This window comes from Heterodontus francisci, chromosome 4 (assembly GCF_036365525.1).
Source record: "Heterodontus francisci isolate sHetFra1 chromosome 4, sHetFra1.hap1, whole genome shotgun sequence".
Classification (NCBI taxonomy): Eukaryota; Metazoa; Chordata; class Chondrichthyes; order Heterodontiformes; family Heterodontidae; genus Heterodontus; species Heterodontus francisci.
The window spans coordinates 95640186-95665532 of NC_090374.1; the positions used below are offsets into that span (position 1 = coordinate 95640186).

The 25347-nt window shown below is 40.5% G+C and overlaps 1 protein-coding gene across 6 annotated transcripts in view; it reads left to right on the forward strand.

The window, feature by feature from the left end:
- LOC137369151 (dmX-like protein 1) overlaps positions 1–25347 on the forward strand; it is a 289553-nt gene that overhangs the window by 105356 nt on the left and 158850 nt on the right. For 4 of the 6 annotated variants that reach the window (XM_068029885.1, XM_068029888.1, XM_068029887.1 and 1 more), the window contains exons 8-15: positions 1792–1981; positions 2144–2312; positions 8057–8269; positions 12445–12683; positions 16215–16911; positions 17612–17733; positions 19183–19272; positions 21230–21353. In XM_068029885.1, coding sequence (XP_067885986.1) covers positions 1792–1981; positions 2144–2312; positions 8057–8269; positions 12445–12683; positions 16215–16911; positions 17612–17733; positions 19183–19272; positions 21230–21353 — 1844 coding nt within the window. The remainder of the gene's footprint in view (positions 1–1791; positions 1982–2143; positions 2313–8056; positions 8270–12444; positions 12684–16214; positions 16912–17611; positions 17734–19182; positions 19273–21229; positions 21354–25347) is intronic. The other 2 variants (XM_068029886.1, XM_068029890.1) reach the window with 1 other exon arrangement.

The following is a 25347-nucleotide window of genomic DNA, read 5'->3' on the forward strand; positions in this document are numbered from 1 at the left end:
ATCACATCTTCCCTCACTTAATCCCTCACCCCACTATTTAGTTTAAAACCCTCTCTACCACCCCATTATACAACTCACCAGAACACTGGTCCCAGCATGGTTCAGATTACGACCGTCCCAACAGTACTGCTCCCACTTTCCCCAGTACTGGTGTCTGTGCCCCATGAATCAAAACCCATATTTCCCACACCAATCTGAGTCACACATTTAACTCTCTAATCTTATTTTCCCTATGGCAATTTGCTCGTGGCTCAGGTAGTAATCCAGACATTATTACCACCTTTTTAATTTCTGCTTTTCTGCTTTTTGATTTAGCCCCTAGCTGAGGCTCCTCCACTTCTGTCTTCTTGATCCCCTTAACTGCCTTACCCACAGTCACACCCTCCTGTCCCTGACCATTGACCAAATCAGAAGTCATTTACAGCACAGAAGAAGGCCTTTCGGCAAATCAAGTCCATGTCGGCTCTTTACAGAGCTGAGCAGTCAGTACCACTCCCCAGCTCGATCCCCACAGCCCTGCAAGTCCATTTCTCTTAGGCGGTCATCCAATTTCCTCTTGACGTCAGTGATCATCTTTGCTTCCATCACCCTGTGGGCAGCAAGTTGCAGGTCATTACCACCTGCTGCGTAAAAAATGTTTTCTCATATTCCTCCTGCATCATTGGCCCAAAAGTTTCAATCTGTGTCCCCTAGTCCTTGTACCATTTGTTATTGGGAACAGTTTTTCCTCGTTTAACTTACCTAAGCCTGTCATAATCTTGTACACTTCTATTAAATCTCCCCTCAATCTCCTTTGTTCTAAGGAAACAAACCCAGCTTTTCCAACGTAACCTTGTAAAATCCCCCATCCCAGGAAAATCCCCCATCCCAGGAACCATTCTAGTAAATCTCCTCTGTACTCTCAAGGGCCTTCACATCCTTCCTAAATTGAAGTGACCAGAACTCGATGCAATACTCCAGTTGGAGTCTAACCAGAGCGATAATAAAGGTTTAGCATAACTTCCCTGCTTTTGTACTCAATGGGGGCTATAAAAGTTGCTGCTGTTGTTGTGGAGTTGGTGGCAGGACTGAAGACAATTGCATCAGTGCTTCAGTCTTCCCAATGTTTAGTTGGAGGAAATTTTTGCTCATTCAGTAATGGATGCCAGACAAGCAGTTTGACAATGTAGAGATATTGGAGGTATCGGGAAAGTTGGTGGTGAGGTAAAGCTGGGTGTCGTCAGTACAGATGTGGAAAGCAAACTGTTGATCAGAATAGATTTGAGAGAGCAAGGGTTGGGTCTCATGGACAAGATGAGCTCGGAGACAACAAGGCAGGAGTTGGGATAGAATCTAGAGTAGGACATGAGTTCATGGCGAGGATAATGGGGAACATTAGGGGAAGTCCAGCCAGGTAGGATTGAGGAAGGGAGGGAACTGGTAGAGGCAGCTTTAGGGATGGTTTCAATCTTTGTGACCAAAAAGTCCATGAGTTCCTTGCAATTATTGCTGGAGGTGAGAGTGGAGGAGGCAGGGAAGTAGAGGTGGGTGATGTTAGAGTGGCAGATTTCTTAATCTTTCCATACATATTAGTGTGGTTTAAGAAGACAGTTTGTGTTGAGGAAGAGAATCCCAGAGGATAAGACTGTATCCTAAGGGGTGTGACTGCCTTCTGGAAACAAATATTGCTCTAGACCATGTATAGAATTTGTAGCCTTTGCATTCATAGTTTATACCCCTCTTTAAAAGTTTGGTGTGAAATGGCCTCAATCACTGATCTAATTTGTATATATAACTTTTCTTTCTTTGCAGGGATCTCACATGTAATGTTCTGTTGACCTGTTGCAAGGACAATGTTTGTCGGTTATGGGCAGAGACTTTACTTCCTAGTGATAGTTTGCTTTCTGGCGAAGGCCACACCCAGTGGTCTGAATCTGTCTTCGCAACCAACAACCTCAAGAGGAACATCTCCAGTCGGGAGAAGGTACACAATGCCTTAGAGGTGTGAGGAAGTTTACAGTAATGAATTCTAAACATTTTTCACTGAAGGGAAGAAAAACATTCTATGTAAATTGTTTAATCTCATTGTTAACAGTTTAACATAAATACTGTTGTTCAACAATTTTTCTATGTTAAAGTGATTTGAGTTTTTGTTCTTTTGTAGGTAAATATCAGACCCTTTCGAATAGGAAGGAGGAGATCATCTGGTCTTGTTGCACATACAGGGTATTTACCCCACCAACAGGATGCACATGAAGTCCATAGGAATGCAGCTGTGCATGCGAATTCACTCTGTCATTTTCACATAGCAGCCAGTATTAATCCAGCAACAGGTAAGCAAGCTCTGTATGCATATGCCAAGAGATTATTGAAAAGTGTATTGCAAACATATTTTAAAATAAAAACAAGAAATGATAGAAATACTCAGCAGGTCTGGCAACAACTGTGGAAAGAGAAGCAGAGTTAACGTTTCAGGTCAGTGACCCTTCTTCAGAACTCAGTTCTGAAGAAGAGACACTGACCTGAAACGTTAACTCTGCTTCTCACTCCACAGAAGCTACCAGACCTGCTGGGTATTTCCAGCTTTACTTGTTTTTATTTCAGATTTCCAGCATCTGCAGTATTTTGCTTTTATACTATATTTTAAGTTCACTAACATTTATTATTCCCTTCTAATTGTTAATACACAGATCGACTTCACTCTCACCTGTATTGACTTCTCCACTGTCTCTGACTTGTCACATTGCTTGTCCAACATCTGGTACTGGACAAATTTCCTCCAACTTAAATATTGGGAAGGCTGAAGCCAATGGCTTTGGTCTCCGCCACAAACACTGTTCGCTCACGACCAACTTCATCCTGGCAACTGTCTGAAGCTGCATCAGACCTTTCGGAACCTTAATATTGTATTTGACCCTGAGATGAGCTTCTGACCACTTATCCACTCCATCACATACTGCCTACTCCCGCTTCCATGACTTCACCCCTGCCTCAGCTCATCTGTTGCTGAACCTTCATCTTTTGTTACCTCTAGACTTGACTGTTCCAACGATCTCCTGGCTGGCCTCACATCTTCCACCCGACTTAAACTTGTGTTTTGTCCGGCATTCTGCTCTCCATATCTAGGTCACAGCAAGTCCCCTTCAGCCCTTTGCTTGCTGACCTGCATTGGCTCCCAATCTGACAACGTCTCAGTTTTAAAATGCTTGTCCTGTTTTCAAATCCCTCCATGGCTTTGCCATTCCCTGTCTCTGTAACTTCCTCCAGCTCTAAAGTCCTCCCAAGATCTCTGCACTGTTTCAATTCTGGTCTCTTGCACATTCCCAATTTTAATTGCTCCACCATCAGCAGCATCCCTTCAACTGCCTAGGCTGTAAGCTCTGGAATTCCTTGCCTAAACCTCACTGTCTATCTGTCTATCTCTCTTGCTTTAAGATGCTCCTCAAGACCTAGAGTCATAGAGTTATACAGCACAGAAACAGGCCCTTCGGCCCATTGTGTCTGTGCCGACCATCAAGCACCTATCTATTCTAATCCCATTTTCCAGCACTTGGCCCGTAGCCTTGTATGCTATGGCGTTTCAAGTGCTCATCTAAATACTTCTTAAATGTTGTGAGGGTTCCTGCCTCTGCCACCCCTTCAGGTAGTGCATTCCAGATTCCAACCACCCTCTGGGTGAAATTTTTTTTCCTCAAATCCCCTCTAAACCTCCTGCCCCTTACCTTAAATCTATGCCCCCTGGTTATTGATCCCTCTGCTAAGGGAGAAAGTTTCTTCCTATCTATCCTATCAATGTCCCTCATAATTTTGTATACCTCAATCAGGTCTCCCCTCAGCCTTCTCTGCTCTAAGGAAAACAACCCTAGCCTATCCAGTCTCTACATAGCTGAAATGCTCCAGCCCAGGCAACATCCTGGTGAATCTCCTCTGCACCCTCTCCCATGCAATCACATCCTTCCTATAGTGTGGTGACCAGAACTGTACACAGTACTCCAGCTATGGCCTAACTAGCATTTTATACAGCTCCATCATAACCTCCCTGCTCTTATGTTCTGTGCCTCGGCTAATAAAGGCAAGTATCCCATATTCCTTCCTAATCAACTTCTCAACCTGTTCTGCTGCCTTTAGTGATCTATGGACAAGTACACCAAGGTCCCTCTGACCCTCTGTACTTCCTAGGGTCCTACCATCCATTGTATATTCCCTTGCCTTGTTAGTCCTCCCAAAATGCATCACCTCACACGTCTCAGGATTAAATTCTATTTGCCACAGCTCTGCCCATCTTATCAGCCCATCTATATCGTCCTGTATCTACCTTTTAGATCTGTCCTAATATCTCCTTACTTGACTCGGGAGTCGAATTTTGTTTGATAATGCTCTTGTGAAGCGTCCTGGAATGTTTTACCATGTTAAAGGTGCTATATAAATACAAGTTATTAGCCAATTAAAAATAATGGGAATGGGAACTAGTGAGGTGGCACAATATAAATTAATAAAATTAAGTTACTCATAATTGGCATTGTATCACTTCTGAAGTGTTATTTTGTGGGATATATGCTGCTGGCTTTAATAATTAAACTAGCAGAGACCTGCAAAACATTTGTAGTGAAAGTAGTAGCTTCATTGCAACTGTACTTTAAATCCTCATCCCATGCCATTCCATCCTTCAAATGCCATTCTCCCATGCCATATCCATCCCATTCTTTTCATCCCTGTCATATCATCTCCATACCCCATTTCTTACCTCCCGTGCTGGGCCCCTGCCCCTTCCTCACAAATATCGTCTCTCTCCCCACCCCACCCCTGAGAGACATGGCACCTCGCCTGACTGTACCGTGGGGAGAGAGAGTCGGCACCTCACCTGACCATACCCTGGGGAGCTTACCTTCATATGTTTTTGTTCCTTGTAGTTAGTAAACAATTCCCCAAAACAAAGTTTTTTAACAAATTTGTCCTGCATCTTATCCCACTCAAAAAAAAATCATTGCCTCTACTTATGTCCATCCCAGTCAAAAATGGTGCCGAAAGTGAAATCCAGGCACCGCAAGCCTAATAAACCCACCAACAGGCGCACCCCTTTTTGTAACATTTTTTTTGTAACATTGAGGTACCGAGTGTACCGAATGTAATAATTATGATCCATTTGATTGAAGCCACCTGGCATAAATGGTGAAGGTCCTAAACCAACAGATGCATCCTATAAACTGACTAATTGAAACAGTCCAGACAAAAACTGCATATTATTATAGATACTGTTCTCGAATATATTAAAATATTCACTTTAGTTTGCCTATAGTATTGCAGTGTTTTGACTCCGAAGGCTATAAAATTTAACAACCATATTTCACATTTAAATTTCTTCTGTGTTGGAATTCATTGTAATGGAAGAAACTGAGTGGGTAGATGAGTGGCTACTCATATTAGTAATGATACTTGTGGCTTTTATCAATGGATATTTATTTTTTTATTTATAAATACAGCACTGAAACAGGCCCTTCGGCCCACCGAGTCTGTGCCAACCAACAATCACCCATTTATACTAATCCTACATTAATCCCATATTCTCTACCACGTCCCCACCATTCTCCTACCACTTACCTACACTAGGGGCAATTTACCTATCAACCTGCAAGTCTTTTGGAGGTGGGAGGAAACCGGAGCACCCGGCGGAAACCCATGCAGACACAGGGAGAACTTGCAAACTCCGCACAGGCAGTACCCAGAACTGAACCCGGGTCGCTGGTGCTGTGAGGCTGCGGTGCTAACCACTGAGCCAATGGCTATCAAATAATTCACAACTTTCTATGTATCATACTTCTGTTGATTCTTTTCTGAAAGGATAAGTGGCTGATTTCTTAAGCTCAGACTTTGCTTCTATTTCATTAATTATAGAAACACCTCACTTGCTAATAAACTGTGTAAAAATCATGAATGGAACAGGTTACAAAAGTAGCTGCCATATCTTTGTTGCTTCTTATATAACTGTACAGCCATCAAAGTTCATCCACAATGTCAAATAAATTAGCATGGTTAGCTCACCAACTTGTCATGTCAGATTCCTTTGGTTGTATTCTGCCCCAGAGTTCCATGGAAGTTACATAAAATGAGTCATCCTGTAGGGAGATGAAGCAGATGTGCTGAAAAGTTTTTTTCTGTGTAAAAAAATATGTATGTAAAAAAGAACCAGTCATTTCAGAATTTACAGAATATAAATTAATATTTAAAAGAACACATTGAATTAAATTGCTGAACATTTACTTGTCATCCAGCTTTATACTTCAGGGTATAACAATTGTGCACTGACATGTTTTGCTGATATCATTTTGATTCGGTAGTTGCATTATTATAGGTTTTGGCAATAAAAAGCTCAACCTAAGTTTTTATGTTCAATTCAATGTATCACCTTTTTATTTGGGGGAAGTGAGTAGAGTTATTCAATTTGAATAAAGGTATTCAATTTGAGAACAAGTTTAGCCAGGTGGAGAAGGGTGTGATAGATGGAGACTGTTTGGGCTTCTTCAAAAAAGAATTGGAGGGCCTGCAGGCTGTATTGATGAAGGATGGAGGTATAGAGGGACTGAATATGAACAGTGAAAAGGAGTCACTTAGTACTCGGGAACTGGAATCATTTAAAGTGACAGAGGGCATTGAAAGCTTGCTGATGTAGGTGGATGGATACTGGTAAAAGAGGGGAAAAGTGGATCTGAGATGAGAGGAATTAAGTTCCTTGGGATAGGAGCAGGCTGAAAAGATAGGCTTACCAGGAAAAGTTCTGTTTTGGGACTGTTTTGAGGAGGGAATAGAAGTGGATTGCAGGTTTTGGCGGCAGAATGCCATGAAAAGCTCTCCAAGGGAGATCAGGTCAATGATAGTCTGGGAAATGACTGCTCGGTGTTCAGTAGTGGTGTCATGCTTCTGGTGGGGTGGTTAGAGGCTTGATAATCAACCTTCACAAGGTTAAAGAACTTCTACCATATGAGTACTGTTCAGTGGTTGCACTGAAAGGAATCATCTAGCTTATACCATCTTTCACTAGGGAGGATATATTGAGGGCTCTGTCAGGAAGGTCAGTAATTGCAGTTATTAAAAAAACAAGTCACGGGGAAGAATCTGGAGAAGTATTTTTTGTTCAAAGTGTTCCTCCTTTTGTGGAAGAAAAAATAGTCTCCATCAGTTCCTTCAAAGTTTTCAAAACGTTCCAGCTTTATTGCCGCAGTGGGGTTTTCCTGTTAGGCTTCTGTGTGGCATCATTGAAAGAGAGCCTCCCCAAACTACCCGATAAGAAACAGCAGGGAAATGTTACTTCAAGCCTGAAAGCCATGACCACCCAAGCATTGGAAATTGCTTCACTAGCTGGGAGTTCCCATGGATGGGAAAATCATCGGTTGGTTTAAAGTCACGTCTCCCTTACGTTTACTGAAGTACTTCCTGTCTTGAAATATAAAAAGAAAAACCCAAAAGAAATTTTATGTTGAGTCTGTGTCACAAAAAGGGGAGAAGAAAACGAATCCCAGATTCGTCTTTAACCAATTTATTATATGTATGATAAACTTCATAGCATATGTGGATGCTTTAACTTAATGTTGGATGCAGCAAGTACAGAGCATTCTTTGCATTTCATACTGAGGAAAATTAAACAACAGACTACTGTCTTAAATGCTGATTGCATTGGAAACATTAATTGGAGCGATGTAATTTAGGATTGAGCCCTAGATGTGTTGCATGGTTTGAGTTCCATGATCTTAGCCATGCCATTGTTATAAAGCCAATCCCTTCTCCGTTAAAGATGAAATGTCACCTAAGCACCTTGAAGCACTTGCTTACCAAAGATATTAGTTTTTTGTTCAGGATTAGAGTGTTGGGAACAGGTTTCCTAATCCCCATTTTAGGATAGGGTGTGTGATGGAGGGAGGCATTAAGAGAAGAACAAAGATTGGAAAAAGTTAATCCCTGTCAGAAAAGCTGGAAGTCATTTTTAAGAAATGTGGTTGACCAGTGTTTGCATGCTTACATTGCTGATTTTACTTCTATCTTAATATTCAGTCTTTGAAGTTTTTTTTAATACTCATTTGAATAGACATTCCACTGCTGCCTTCCATCACTTCGTTGAGTTTGGGTGAAAACGAAGAAACAAATGGACCCTTTGTAGTCCATTGGCTAAACAACAAGGAATTGCATTTTACCTTGTCAATGGAGGTCTTTTTACAGCAGCTACGAAGGAGCGTGGAGCAGCAATCTCCGGAATCTGGAACAGAAGATTTTGGACAAATCGAGAGCAAATCTGATGATGGTATTGTGTTAATTTTGGCTGGTTGAAACATGCATGCATATTTTATTCACCTTAACTGACAAATATAATCTGAGAGATTTATCTTGGTTGGTGACGCTTCAGACGGATTGATGATGCTAAGGAGATATGTCTAATTTGCAGAACCTTCCTCAACAATCCTATCATACACAAGTGATAACCCACTGTTGCAATTTAAACATGTCATAATTAGTAAACACAGACTAGCCATGTTTCCCTATAAAGGCTGTAATTTAATCTGGATTTTTTAAACCTGTATTAACTAGTACTAATAAACGTACACATTTTTACCAGTTATTAAATGACGCAGCAGGAATTTAAATGATCTACTAGTTGCCACTATTACATTTGTTGATTCAAATCTCGGACTCTGATAGTTGGTGCTTTTTGAAAATGAAAGATCATAATACAGTATGGCAAGTAAATTGTGTTGCCATGTAAAAGAACAAGTTAATGTAGTCGGCAGAAAGTGCAATCGTTCCAAATTGAAAGGGTTATCCTCAATGCCTAGGTTATGCTAGTTGCTTGTAAGCTCATAAAAGTGTTCTGATACTTGTGTCACCGTCAGCCATTGTAAATATTTCTTCGCTCACTGCTTTCTCCTGAACAAGATAGTGACGCACGCTAGGTTCATGCTTTCAGGGCATCATCTGGCAACTCACATTCTTACTGTGTGAGTCTAGACGATGCAAATATATTTACAATATTTATTTGATTCTGGGCAACATCACAGATGAACCCAATCCTACCTTTGACATAGTGTTCATCCGCACATGCTTCCAGCAGTATTTGCAGGATAATTATTGCAGTGGGTATCTTGGTGATTTGCTTCTCCATTCACAGGCCTGGAAAATTAAGGCTAATTGTTGCACTCGTTTTCTGCTGCCCAGCTTAGACTGCCAAATCAGGAAGCTTCCTGGCCCATTAGTCTCTAAGTGTGCTATCCACTGAGCCATCAGACTGAGCTTCATATAAATATGCTGTATGCATGGACACAGTAATTAAATGGTCTTCAGCTTTTTTTTAAAACAATGTAAATGTTGGTATTGAAAATTTAGAGGATCCAAGTTTTAAAGTAATATGTGAATCTGAATTTTAGGACCTGTTTGTAAAAGAATTCTCAGTCCTTGAGGTGAGAGTTTTCAGTAGCGCTTGTGACCAGATGATGCCCTGAAAGCATGAACCCAGTGTGCGTCACTCTTCTTCAGGAGAAAGCAGTGAGCGAAAAAATATTTACAGTGGCTGATGGTGACATAAGTGTCAGAACACTTTGAGTTTACAAGCAACTAGCATAATCTGAGCACTGAGGATAACCCTTTCAAAAAAGAAAAACAAATCCTATATAGGTGATATGCATGGAAACATTGGGACATTGGAACAGAGTAGGCCATTCAGCTCCTGTAACTTGTTCCACCATTCAGTTAGAACATGGCGGATCTATACTTCTCCGCCTATGCTACGTATCCATTGATACCATTAACCTAATCAAAATCTGTTGATCACGGTCGTGAAAATTCCACTGACCGAGTATTCACAGTCTACTAGGGTGAGAGAGTTCTAGCTTTCCACTACCATTTGCATGGAGAACTTCCCTATCTCAATTAACCTCCATTTTTAAGATTGTGTCCAATTGTTCTGGATTCTCCCACCAGAGGAAATAGCTTCTTTGTATCTACCCTAGCAAATCAGTTTATCATTTTAAACTCCACTAGTAGGTCTTCCTAAACTTTCTAATCTCAAGGGAATTCAAGCCATGCAGTCATGAAACTTGTCCTCATAATTTAAACCATGGTATGATGCTGGAGAATCTCTGTCAGTAAAAACAGCAGATGCTAGGAATTCACAACAGCTCATCAGCATGTATATAAAATAGGTTGCTAATGCTATTTTGAGTGTGTACACTTAGTCAGAATTTAAGAATAACATTGCTTTGTCTGAATCTGCATTGAGATAAATCTTAAGATGAAACCTTTTGAGGTTGGGAGATAATAAATGACTGTAAATCAGACAGTCATATTACTTAAAAACTTGCCCATGATGTGATTAGTGCTGCTGTCTCAAAAATAAAGTTCAGCTCTGGTTTAATAAAGTTACAAAGCAGGTCTTTTCTTTGGCTTAATGTCCATTTTCATCATACCTCTGTGATTCACCTTATGATGATTTTATCAATAAAAACTTTGTAAATGTATCCCAGGCTGCTATGTGAGGCAAGAGAGGAGATAGCAGGGGCTCTGACACAAATTTTCAAATCCTCTCTGGCCATAGGAGAGGTACCAGAGGACTGGAGAATAGCAAATGTGGTACCATTATTCAAGAAGGGTAGCAGGGATAAACCAGATAATTATAGGCCTGTGAGTCTAACGTCAGTGGTAGGGAAATTATTGGAAAAAATTCTGACAGACAGGATCAATCTCCACTTGGAGAGGCAGGGATTAATCAGGGATAGTCAGCATGACTTTGTCTGGGGGAGATTGTGTCTAACAAATATGATTGAATTTTTCGAGGAGGTGACGAGGTGTGTAGATGCAGGTAAAGCAGTTGATGTAGTCTACGTGGACTTCAGTAAGGCTTTTGATGAGGTTGGTTAAGAAGGTAAGAGCTCGTGGGACCCATGATAATTTGGCAAATTGCATCCAAAATTGGCTTAGTGGCAGGAGGCTGAGGGTGATGGTTGAGAGTTGTTTTTGTGAATGGAGGACTGTGACCAGTGGTGTACCACAGGGATCGGTGCGGGGACCCTTACTGTTTGTAGTGTACATTAATGATTTAGATGTGCATATAATAGGTATGATCAGTAAGTTCACAGACAAAAGGAAAATTGGTGGTGTTGCAAATAGTGACGAGAAAAGCTTTGGATTACAGGACGATATAGATGAGCTGGTAAGATGGGCAGAGCAGTAGCAGATGGAGTTTAATCCTGAGAAGTGTGAGGTGATGCATTTTGGGAGGACTAACAAGACAAGGGAATATACAATGGAGGGTAGGACCCGAGGAAGTACAGAGGGTCAGAGGGATCATGGGGTGCTTGTCCATAGATCACTGAAGGCAGCACAGGTTGATAAGGTGGTTAGGAAGGCATATGGAATACTTGCCTTTATTAACCGAGGCATAGAAGATAAGAGCAGGGAAGTTATGTTGGAGCTGTATAAAAGGCTAGTTAGGCCACAGCTGGAGTACTGCGTACAGTTCTGGTCACCACACTATAGGAAGGATGTGATTGCACGGGAGAGGGTGCAGAGGAGATTCACCAAGATGTTGCCTGGGCTGGAGCATTTCAGCTATGAAGAGAGACTGGTTAGGCTAGAGTTGTTTTCCTTGGAACAGAGAAGGCTGAGGAGGGACCTGATTGAGATATACAAAATTATGAGGGGCATTGATAGAATAATTAGGAAGTAACTTTTTCCCTTCGTGGAGGGGTCAGTAACCAGGGGGCATAGATTTAAGATAAGGGACAGGTGGTTTAGAGGGGAGTTGAGGAAAAAAATTTTCACCCAGAAGGTGGTTCGAATTTGGAACATACTGCCTGGAGGGGTGGTAGAGGCAGGAACCCTCACAACATTTAAGAAGTATTTAGATGAGTACTTGAAATGCCATAGCATACAAGGCTATGGGCCAAGTGCTGGAAAATGGGATTAGATCGTATGGGTGCTTGATGGTCGGCGCAGGCGCATTGGGCCAAAGAGCCTGTTTCTGTGCTGTAAAACCCGATGACTCTAAATGTAGTTTGGTTTAAAAATGTTTGTATATTTTTATTTGCTTATGATAGAAAATGGGCAAGAGAATTTTCTACAGTATATGCAGTTCATTTTACTCAAGAAGCAGCATATACCTGATGACAAATCACCATGGATTGAACAGTATTTGCCATGAGCAGAATATGTCCGTATTTAACCGCATGTCAAAGCATGTCTTCCATTTGAATTATACATATCCATTTTATTTTGATGAAAATACCATTAAAAGTTAAAATTACCACTATTTTGTAATTTGAATTGTCATAAAATGTTGTATCATTTTGACATCCCTCCAATGTTCAGCGTTTCAAGTAACGTCTGCATTACAGCAATTAAAAACATGAATATCATGGGATGTAACTGTTTACCATTAAGTATTCATAAACTAAAGCTATGTTGATCCATTCTTTTTTTTTTACACAGAAATTGATGAAAACAGTGAATATCAAAAAGGATTTATGCAATCTGTCCTTTCAGACAAAAGTACTGGAGAAAAGACCTCATCTGCGGTCATGATTGATCATAAAATTGAATTGCAATTAGCAGAATGGAACAAGAATGCAGACATGCTCTTCAGTATTCACCCTATGGATGGATCCTTATTGGTGTGGCATGTTGACTGGCTGGATGAGTATCAGCCCGGGATGTTTCGACAGGTGCAGGTAAAGCACCCTTCTGTTTCCAAATGTTGCATGTTCAATGAGCTAGATTAGATTAGATTAGATTAGAGATACAGCACTGAAACAGGCCCTTTGGCCCACCGAGTCTGTGCCGAACATCAACCACCCATTCATACTAATCCTACACTAATCCCATATTCCTACCAAACATCCCCGCCTGTCCTTATATTTCCCTACCACCTACCTATACTAGTGACAATTTATAATGGCCAATTTACCTATCAACCTGCAAGTCTTTTGGCTTGTGGGAGGAAACCGGAGCACCCGGAGAAAACCCACGCAGACACAGGGAGAACTTGCAAACTCCACACAGGCAGTACCCGGAATCGAACCCGGGTCCCCTGGAGCTGTGAGGCTGCGGTGCTAACCACTGCGCCACTGTGCCGCCCTTCCAGTTTCTGACAATTTTGATTACTGAAGATATGCGCAATGAATTTGCCATACTGTAACATTTAGAGTAAGATTCTAAAGAGAACAGTGTGAAGAATGTATTGAGAAGCCAAATGCAAGTTCAGTTTTTGTCTAGGCACAGTATGCACAGAAAATTACAGGGCCTGATTTGAAAGTCGTTGGTCCAAATACTCTAATCAGGAAACGTAAAGATTAGTGAGTATCTGGATTCTCTGTTGCATTTTAGTACAGTTTGTTTCTTTTACAACACTGATTTTAAACTTTTTTTTCCTTTATAATTCCAGTTTTATTGTTTTAAGATCAATATTCAACCTGGTTCAATACTGATCAAAATTAAAATTCAAAGATTCATTTTTTTCTTGACAGTTATGCTATTTGAAAGTGTTCACACGAGGGATAGCAAATCTAATTTAGTCCTTTGTTTTGCAGTTCAAGCTCTTTTTGTATATAGAATACTACCTTAGAGTCATGAGAGCATAGAAGGAGGCCATTCGGCCCATCAAGTCCATGCCAGCTCCCTGTAGAACAATCCAATCAGTCCCATTTTCCTGCTGTATCCCTGTAGCCCTGCAAGTTTATTTCCCTCAAGTGTCCTCCAATTTCCTTTTAAAATCATTCTTCATCTTTGCTTCTCCCACCCTCCAACTTGCAGGGCTACAGGGATAGAGCTGGGAAATGGGACTGATTGGATTGTTCTACAGGGAGCTGACATGGACTTGATGGGCTGAATGGCCTCCTTCTGTGCCATAATGATTCTAAGAAAGGTAGTATTCCATATACAAAAAGAGCATGAACTGCAAAACAAACAAAGGGCTAAAGCAGATTTGCTATCCCTTGTGTGAACACTTTTAAATAGCATAACTGTCAAGAAAAAAATTAATCTTTGAATTTTAATTTTGATCAGTAATGAACCAGGTTGAATATTAATCTTAAAGCAATAAAACTGGAATTATAAAGGAAAAAAAGAAAGTTTAAAATCAGTGAAGTACAAGAAATAAACTGGTCTAAAATGTAACAGAGAATCCGGATACTCACTAGTCTTTACTTTTCCCGATTAGAGTATTTGGACCAATGACTTTAAAATCAGGCCATGTAATTTTCTGTGCTACGGAAAAAAATTCTTCCTCACATACTCCTGCATCTCTTGCCCAAAATCTTAAATCGGTGTCCCCAAGTCCTTGTGCCATCAGCTAATGGGAACAGCTTTTCTTTGTCTACCTTATCCCAAACTTTCAGAATCTTGTACATCTCTATCAAATCGCCTCTTAGTTTCCTCTGCTCCAAGTAGAACAACTCCAGCTCCTCCAACCTAATCTTGTCGCGAAAATCCTTCATCCCTGGAACCTTTCATGTAAATTGTTAATTATTGTGAAATTGATGCAGCCCTCGCTATAATTTCATAGGTGTCTAATAATATGATCTGTACTACAGTTATGATGAACATATTCATTTTGCCATACCCTTAGATTGCTGGCATCTCCAGGAAATCACAACATTGCAATGTTGCAACAACATTGAGAGTCGTTTTGTTGCATTAATGAAATATTAAAATATATTTTAAAAACATCAATACTTATGAAACTTTTATTTCCTACCATGTTTCATGTAAATGCCAGTTTTTTAATTATTCACGTAAGTGCTAGATTTTTCTATAGAAGTATTCTGTACCTATATTTAATAGTGCTTTCCTCTGCCTTTTTTTTATTCATTCATGAGATGTGGGCGTCGCTGGCCAGGCCAGCATTTATTGCCCATCCCTAATTGCCCTTGAGAAGGTGGTGGTGAGCTGCCTTCTTGAACCACTGCAATCCATTTGGGGTAGGTATACCCACAGTGCTGTTAGGAAGGGAGTTCCAGGATTTTGACCCAGCGACAGTGAAGCAACGGCGATATAGTTCCAAGTCAGAATCGTGTGTGACTTGGAGGGGAACTTGCAGGTGGTGGTGTTCCAATGCATTTGCTGCCCTTGTCCTTCTTGTTGGTAGAGGTCGTGGGTTTGGAAGGTGCTGTCTAAGGAGCCTTGGTGCATTGCTGCAGTGCTTCTTGTAGATGGTACACACTACTGCCACTGTGCGTCAGTGGTGGAGGGAGTGAATGTTTGTAGATGGAGTGCCAATCAAGCGGGCTGCTTTATCCTGGATGGTGTCGAGCATCTTGAGTGTTGTTGGAGCTGCACCCATCCAGACAAGTGGAGAGTATTCCATCACACTCCTGACTTGTGCCTTGTAGATGGTGGACAGGCTTTGGGGAGTCAGGAGGTGAGTTACTCGCCTCAGGATTCCTAGCCTCTGACCTGCTCTTGTAGCCACGGTATTTATATGGCTACTCCAGTTCAGTTTCTGGTCATGATAACCCCTAGGATGTTGATAGTGGGGGATTCAGCAATGGCAATGCCGTTGAATATCAAGGGGAGATGGTTAGATCCTCCCTTGTTGGAGATGGTTATTGCCTGGCACTTGTGTGGCGTGAATGTTACTTGTTGCATTTCTACACGGACTGCTTCAGTATCTGAGGAGTCACGAATGGTGCTGAACATTGTGCAATCATCAGCGAACATCCCCACTTCTGACCTTATGATTGAAGGAAGGTCATTGATGAAGCAGCCTGTAGCAATCGCACCTCTATTATCAAACTCAGGATCACCTCAGATAAAACTAATTTCTATTTGGCTTGAAACTAGCTTCAAAATTTCAACTCTTTCATTCATATTTATTGTATTAATGTTTGGCTATTACTTGTTGGAGTGACAGTTCAAACTTTGTTTTTGTTGTGCAACTCAAATGTCTGAATGAGAAAACTTGGTAATGCCTGTGGGAAGCTGGGTGCACAACAATGAGTTATCTTGGGAGTTTTGAAAGGATTAATCATGCAATAAATTCCAAAAATTAACCCTTTGTTTCTTGCAAGATAATTGAAACTTGCTGCTCAAGCTTTATAGCAATCCTTTCATTAGTCTCTTGTAGTATAACCTGCTTGTTTAATAATGCTGATCTGCAGTCTTGAAAATAAACAGTCTAAATCCTTTATTTTATCAAATAAAGGTGAATAAGATGGTGATTCTAACTACTTTTTGAAAATGTGTGTATGCATTTTGTTTTCTAGGTTTCATTTGCCTCTAGAATTCCTGTGGCGTTCCCCACTGGTGATGCAAACTCTCTCAGCAAGAGTATAGTTATGTATGCCTGCACAAAAAATGTAGACCTGGCTATTCAACAAGGGAAACTGAAGCCACCAGGCTTGACCCACTCCACATCTGGCATGTTAATCTCTGCTGGCCAAAATAAATCATCTGGTAGTCTAAAATTGAGCATCTTCACACCTCATGTGCTCATGATCTCAAAGCATGCAGATGGATCCTTGAATCAGTGGGCTGTCAGCTTTGCAGAGGAGTCTGCATTTTCAACTGTCCTTGGTGTGTCTCATAAGTCACGTTACTGTGGTCATCGCTTTCATCTCAATGATTTAGCTTGTCATTCAGTTTTGCCATTACTGCTGACTACTTCACACCACAATGCACTACGGACACCAGATGGTGGAAGCTTGTACAGTGAAACCAGGAGTTTTGACTCCTTACGATGCAGTGGTTCAGTATCAATAAACCAGAGAGAAAATGGTACAGCAGCTACATTCCACGATTCTACTTCTATATATAGTGAGCTAATTCTGTGGCGAGTTGATCCAGTTGGGCCATTGTCGTACTCTGGAGGGGTGTCGGAGTTGGCCAGAATCAATTCCCTCCATGTTTCAGCCTTTTCAAATGTGGCTTGGCTGCCAACCTTAATCCCAAGTTACTGTTTAGGTAAGTACTGCAGGTATGGTTTGAGTCCTGAATGCTTCACTTTCCAAATGTAGTTTCTCAAGCCAGTGCACAGGAACATTTTTTGTTTTTGATATTTAATTATATACAAAGTTAACTTTGCTGGACACAGGTAACTTTATTTGAACTCCAAGTGAAATTTATTTATTTTGCTTTTATGAAAATCATCAGTGCATGCAACTGTCAGAGCCTTCATTATCCAGTTTGCAAACAAATGTGTGAATCAGAGCAATAGTACATTGTATGGCCCATTTATCGAATCCTCCTCTACAGCAAAATATGGTGAAACTTTCAGAATCAAACTTTATTATTGAAATCTAAATAATAAGCATAGTTCTGTATTTCTATGTTCACAATTCTTTAGGTGTAATGTTAAAAAAGATAGCTATTTTAAACAGTTTTGGTCTGATTTGCTTCTAATGAACTCACTGGAATCACACATTATGTTGCTTTGCTTGCAATTTTGATTGAGTTAGATTTACCTTATTTTCATTATCTGATAGCACTTTGTCCTAAGCCACCCAAATCCTTTTATCAAACCCACCTGTGTCCTAATTCCTAATTCTCTGGAGGAACTTACTAGGTGGTGCAGTCACCAGTTATGTACATTAACCATGTGTTCCACTCAGTAATTTTATGGGTGCCCAATGGCATGTGATAATGGAACTTTAATTTTTTTTAGGTGCCTATTGCAACTCTCCTAGTGCTTGCTTTGTGGCAAGCGATGGACATTATTTGCGATTATACCAAGCTGTTATTGATGCTAAAAAGCTTTTAAGTGAGCTTTCCAATCCAGAAATTGCTGTAAGTAAAAGTTATTTGAGTAATACAAATTTTGATTTTTGCTTTAGTGTCTTATTTTAAGCACACACTACCCCCGGTGCAGAATTAGGCCACTATATGCTAAATTTTTGTGTTTTTGATTTCATGACAGACAATGTTTGTGCCAGTAGTGTTTGTTGAAGTTGCCAGTCTACCTATTGCATCTTTGATGTACAGTGGTACTGAGCTTGTTCTCGGAAACTTGTTCAAGAGTCCTCAATGGAATTGAAATTACTTTTACTTAAATGTGCTATTCAGAAGGAATTTTAAGAAAAGTTAATCAGTAATTCTTTCTTTGAAGGAGGATAAGCAGGGAAGTTCTTAAGATATTCATAAACCAGTTGATTTTCCCTCTCATGATCAATAGTGTTATGACCAGGCTAGAAAGGTGGCTAGGGATCTTTTACTGTCTTCACCTGGTCTTAATGTAACAGGGTTTGATTTTTAAACACACTGTTTTGAGCTCCCCCCTTGGTGAATCCTTGTTCACTTTCCAATTATAAGGCAAAGAAATGAGCACACCAAAATTTCTTAGGTTTAAAGAAGAAAAGTGAAATTTATTAAAACTTAAACTCTAATTTGGGTAACATCTACGGATATATGACACACTAGCATGCATACGTGATACATGCAAATAGGGACAGAAAAGAGAAGAAAAATGAAGTAGAGAGACTTGAGGCAGTCTCTGAAGGGGGTTTCTTGTTACTGTTTCTGTGTTTCCAGCTCGCCGTTGAGTCTTTGATTGTACACAGTTCTTACTTTTCGTTGGGGCCCAGTATTCTTCTTAAACCTTGTTCACGTAGTAGACTTTTCTCTCTTTGAGTTCACGTGTCTTCAATGGGTTTCCGTTCCTTGAGAGAGAGATGGGAGCAGACAGGAGAGAGGTGTTCTCAGTCCAGGAGCAAACAGCTTTGAGTTTTAACCCCGTGGTCAGTTCAAATTCAAAAAACTCCATCGGTCAGTTAGTCATGTGACTAAACTGGTCTGACAACGTCTGTTTGTGTATTCGACCATTTTAGGAGTTAACCTGAAATGCTTCAACGTCTACTAATCAAAAGTCCATTGTGGATTAATTTGGAGCAGGGAATAGCCCCTTTGTCCTTGGAAGTACTGTCTGTTGATATGCTAATGTCTCTGTCCAGCCAAAGTCTCCAATTGTTTTTTAAAGCAAGTTCTTTCTTCAACAACAGTTTAAAAATCAATGTTCATGTGGAAAAATTAATTTTACTCATTCTTGGCAGGTGAGGGGCTTGCCTGACAATAGACACATAAAATAAAAACTAATATGGGGATTTTTGGGACCTAGTGCAATATCATGTGTCAGCCTATCCATGAAAGTTGTGTGCTTTAAGAGTTATTTCCATTTGCAAATTGTGTTAAAGGGCAGTATACCTGAACAAATAATTCACCTTTTTTAATATGTTAACACAGAGATTTGTTGGAGAGGTTTTCAATATTGTAAGCCAGCAGTCAACAGCAAGACCAGGCTGCATTGTAGAACTGGATGCAATCACTGAGCTTGTAAGTATATTACAGGTATTTTCCCCCTCCTTCTATAACTCTGCACTTATGGAAATAAAATGGACTGTATTGATGTGATCACTGTTAAAGGAAGAGCTTGCATTTATATAGCACCTTTCATGACCTCAGGGCATCCCAGAGCACTTCACAGTCAATGAGGTACTTCTGAAGTGTAGTCACTGATGTAATGCAGGAAATGCAGCAGCTAATTGGCACTCGGTAATCTCCCACCAACAGCAAAACAGCAATGAGATAATTAGCAGAAAATATATTTTAGATGTTGGATATGGGATAAATATTGGCCAGGACACAGGGAAAGCTTCCTGCTCTTCAAAATGGTGCCATGGGATCTTTTGCATCCACCTGATAGGGCAGAGGCCTCAATAAAACACCACATTCGAAAGACGATACCATCAACAGTGCTGCACTGTCTTTGTGCTGCACTGCAAGTGTCAATGTAGATTATGTACTCAAGTTCCTGGAAGGGACTAGCAAGAGTGTGAATAACTGAGTGCAGCTGATAACGTTTGACATACCAATTCTCACCCCTGTTCCGAATTTAAGTTGATGAGCTCTGACATGGATATGTCAATTTAGGCAGCTATCATTTTTTTCTTGATATTCTGCTGCCAAGGTACTTCCTCAAATAAGAATAAAAGGGGTAATTTGCCATTTGTTGCAATTATACTATGGTTACCGGTTTGACATTGCAGTCTCCTTTCAGTACAGTGAGTGGATAGCACTTATATCTCACTGTTCTGCCCTTTGTTCAAGGATCCACAGAGCTCTGCTGACAAGCTACCATTGAAATTTTTGTCAGCTCTTGTGTAAAAGCAGTCCATTATCATCACCGAAGAGCATTTCAAACATAAATTTTGAAGTTTTTGTAAAAAAAAAAAGACATTTGATCTCATCATGAGTCCTCCTGCCCAAGGTTGCCTGGTGTTGCTTCTCAGATTTGTTTCCTGCACAGATCAGTTGCCTTAAAACTGCAGTTATACAGCAGATACTGCATCAGGAAAACCACATAAATATTTTTTAAAAATCTGCTATGCAGCTATCCTTATAACAGGTTTTACACTTTCCATCTTCAGAATTGAGAATTGTTCAGTCAGTAACTTGTTCATCAGGTTTTAAGCTAACCCATTGGATTTTGATTTTTAAGTGTCAAAGCAAACCAATATAAATTTGAATTTAATTACAATGTTACTACAAGCTTCCTGGTCTCAGCCTTGGCTCAGTGGTAGCACTTGTCCCTGAGTAGGAAGATAGTGGGTTCAAGTTCCATTCCAGAGACTTGAGCACATAATCTAGGCTGACACTTCAGTGCAATACTATCATTGGTGCTGTCTTTCAGATGAGACATTAAACCGAGGGTCCATCTCCCATCTTGGATGGCTTTAAAAGATCCCATGGTGCTATTCACAATACAGCAAAGAATTCTCCCATATTCTGGCTGTTTATTTATCCCTAAAGTAGCATCACTGAAACAGATTACCTGGCCATTATCACATTGATATTTGTAGGGTCTTGCTGTGTGCAAATTGGCTGCTGCATTTCACAACAGGAAACTACACTTGAAATGCACTTCATCGGCTGTAAAGTTGTTTGGCACACCCCGAGATCATGAAAGAAGCTATAAAAACGCATGTTCTTTATTTTCTCTCTCTCTTCCTCCTCCCTTTCTCCCTCCTTTTTCACCTTTCCCTCCCGCCCGTACTCCCTCCTGCCCACCCCCTTGCCTCATCGCCCTCTGCCGCTTACCCCCTGGCCCTTGCCCACCCTGCCTTCCCTTCTCTCCCTTCCCACTCATCCCTCCCCCTCCTACTGCTCCCACTCTCGCCCCGCCCCCCCTTTCTCTCTTTTCCCCCCCCCTTGCCATTTTAATAGCACCTTGTATGAAGAGTTTGTAATTACATTTTGTGATTTACTTATTTCAACACTGGCTTTATTTTAGTATGGGAAAGAGACTCAGTTACTTCACGTCTTTAAGGAGGATTTTATATTAGTCAATCAACCCAAGAAATTGAGGCAAAATGTAAGAAAGCCTTCTAACGAAACCAGCCCACTGCAGGAAACAGGTATAAAGTCTTATTTAATGCAGATCTACTTTTCCGAGATTATTACAAAGCAGATTTACATGGGGTGCTTTAATTACCAAAATTATTTTCAATGATAAGTGCGGTGTGATATTTCTTCACTTTGTGTTCTTCCTCCATTATACCTTCAATTTTACGAGCATGTAATTAAACAGGATTGTCAGTTGCACTTTTTGACTGAGGTTGCCTTTGTTCCATTAATCTTATCACATCTAAACTGATGTATTTTCTGGGGTGGCTTTTGATAGCAAACATTTCACCTATGTAACAGTTTTAAAATAATTTATAATATTTTAATGCTTTCAATTTGTACTTTTTCTTGTGATGTTTTCATTCTGCCTGCTTTTTTGTCATTTTTGTAAATTAAATATTATTACAATCGACCACTCAAGTCGAAGCCCCCAATCAAAATAGATATGATTCTGATTGTGGTGGGAGAAATGCACTGTTGATTGTCTCATTCCTCCACAGATCGCCTAACATATCATTTTAAACTTTCCAGATTAAAGAAAAACCCAGCCAAATTGTACCAACTATTAACCCCCGAATCAGGCTAACCAAACCAGGTGTCTTTAGATCAATAAATTAACTGTTTAATCAGAAAAACTAAACTTAACAACTAAGATATAAACAACATTTAAATAGAAAAATTAGTGTCATTGCATATTTATGCTCCTGCCAAAGTGAAATCTTCCAATGTGCAACAGTCCAAGGTTGCTTGAAGTCTTCACAGCTGTCCAGTGGGCTAAAACAAAGGTTCTTCAACAGTAGAACATAGTCTAATTCAGCAGTTGAATTGATGCTCTTCTTTTCCAGCGATGAATTTCAGCAATTACAGTTCAGCAGTTAAAAGAATTGATTATTTTCTTTTAAGAAATTAATCTGGCTTGACATCAGAATTCTGAGAGTATAATAAATAGGGTTTAAATAAACTGAGAGAGAGCTCTCATTTCCTTCCGTATATGCTGGTCCAGCTGTCTGTGTCTCAAAAGCCAGTTTTTCAACTAGTTTCAAACGTCGTTCGGCAACATTTTATCTTTTTTATTCATTCATGCGATGTGGGCGTCGCTGGCCAGGCCAGCATTTATTGCCCATCCCTAATTGCCCTTGAGAAGGTGGTGGTGCACTGCCTTCTTGAACCGCTGCAGTCCATATGGGGTAGCTACACCCACAGTGCTGTTAGGAAGGGAGTTCCAGGATTTTGACACAGCAACAGTGAAGGAATGGCGATATAGTTCCAAGTCAGGATGGAGTGTGACTTGGAGGGAAACTTGCAGGTGGTGGTGTCCCCATGCATTTGCTGCCCTTGTCCTTCTAGTTGATAGAGGTCGTGGGTTTGGAAGGTGCTATCTAAGGAGCCTTGGTGCATTGCTGCAGTGCATCGTGTAGATGGTACACACTACTGCCACTGTGCGTCAGTGGTGGAGTGAGTAAATGTTTGTGGATGGGGTGCCAATCAAGCGGGCTGCTTTGTCCTGGGTAGTGTCGAGCTTCTTGAGTGTTGTTGGAGCTGCACCCATCCAGGAAAGTGGAGAGTATTCCATCACAATCCTAACTTGTGCCTTGTAGATGGTGGACAGGCTTTGGGGAGTCAGGAGGTGAGTTACTTGCCTCAGGATTCCTAGCCTCTGACCTGCTCTTGTAGCCATGGTATTTATATGGCTACTCCAGTTTAGTTTCTGGTCAATGGTAGCCCTTAGGATGTTGATAGTGAGAGTTTCAGTGATGGTAATGCCATTGAATGTCATTGAATCTCTTACATGCCCTGCAAAGGTCCTTGGTCCTGAGTGGCTATATCCTATGGCAACGAGAATGCATCCTTTAACTCGGTCTCTGGAGCTTGTTGCCTTAAAGCAGTACTGATCCTGTTATAGCATTAAAGGAATACCGCATATTTCCCGGGGTAAAAAGCTACAGGATCATAATACTTCTTTTCTGTTGCAATGAACATTTATTAGTTTTTAAATAAAAATAAAATTCAGGAAATAGGCAGTGGAGCATCAGTGGAGAGAAACAGTTAACATTTCATGTTGAACTTTCGTCAAACAGTCAGGACTTTTTATAAAGAGATTTTCATTTGCTTTTTTTCCGCAGTACATGAACCAAAATAAGGTTTTAAATAAATGTAAAAATTCAAAGCCTGCATTTGATTAATTTTCCCAGGGATCCTACATCCTGCTCATTGCTCCTGAAAGCTCTCTGTTCAGCATTTCCAGAACACTAGGATCCGCCCTCCCACTCCACCTTCAAGTGCTCTCAGACTCCCCCCTTCAAAATGCTTCTTCGCTCCAAGACTCCAGTACAACACTACCTGAGCCCTTTTGCCAATGCTGAAAAGTATCTTTGTTAATATTACTTGACATAAATCCTGTTGTTATAAAAACCTCTGAATCAGTTTTAAAAAAACTAGGAAAGATCTGAAAAAAGCACAGAAATTGCTTGAAATACTCAGCAGGTCAGGCGGCATCTGTGAAGAGAAACGGAGTTTACGCTTAAAGCTGATGACCTTGCCCCACCTCTGCACTTGCTTAAAAACTGACACATCTATAAAGTTCTCCAGTTCTGGTGAAAGATCATCGACCTGAAATGTTAACACTGTTCATCTCTCCACAGATGCTGCTTGACCTGAGTATTTCCAGCATTTTCTGTATTTTTCAAATTTCCAGCATCCACGGTATTTTGCTTTTGTATTCATTAGTTTTTGCTGACCTTCATTATTTGAAAAAGATTTTGTCATTTCTGCCTACTCTGAGAAGCATAGAATGATTACAGCATAGAAGGAGGCCATTCAGCCCATTGTGTCCTCACGGCTCTCTCTAAGAGCAACTGAGCTAGACCCACCTCCCTGCTTTTTCCCATAGCCCTGCAATTTTTATTCCCTTCAGATAATTATCCAGTTGCCTTTTAAAAGCCATGATTGAATCTTCCTTCATCACGCTCTCAGGCATTGCATTCCAGATCTCAGCCCCTCGCTGTGTTAAAAAAACGTTTTTCCTCATGTCGCAGTTGCTTCTTTTGCCAATCACCTTAAATCGGTGTCCTCTGGTTCTCGACCCTTCCAGCATTGGGAACAGTTTCTCCCTATCTACTCTGTCCAGACCCCTCATGATTTTGAATATCTCTCTTAAATCTCCTCTCAACCTTCTCTTCTCTAAGGAGAACAACCCCAGCTTCTCCGATCTATGCTTGTAACTGAAGTCTTTCATCCCTGGAACCATTCTCATAAATCTTTTCTGCACCCTTTCCAATGTCTTCACATCCTTCCGAACGTGTGGTGCCCAGAATTGGGGACACAACTCCAGTTGAGGCTGTACCAGTGTTTTATATCGGTTCACCATAACTTCCTTGCTTTTGTACTCTCTATTTTTATAAAGCCTAGGATCCCGTCCTTATTAATTGCTCAACTTGTTCTGCGACCTTCAGTGATTTATGCACATATCCCCCGAGGCCCCTCTGCTCCGACACCGCCTTTAGAATTGTACCCTTTAATTTATATTGCCTTTCCTCATTCTTCCGACCAAAATGTATCGCTTCATACTTCTCTGCATTAAGTTTCATCTGCCATGTGTTCACCTATTCCACCAGTCTGTCTGTGTCCTCTTGAAGTCGATCACTATCCTCCTCGCAGTTCACAATACTTCCAAGTTTTGTGTCACTCCAAAAATTTGTTTGGTAGTATTCAAATAGTAAAGCGACTCATTTAATTTATAATTTTAAGAATCTCATGTTTATTCTCATTAGTGTGTCTAAACAGTGTAATTCACCCTGACGTGCTTTGAGATATTTTTGAAGTGTGCTAAGGTGCTGTGTGACTGCAATGCCTTTCTTACCAGTTAAATGTAAATCCTTTTTCTTTCCCATAGTTAAATTGCATACTTTACAACACAAATTATACAGATACTGGAACTCTGAAATAAAAACAGAAAATGCTGGAAATACTCGGCAGGTCAGGCAGCATCTGTGAAGAGAGACAGTC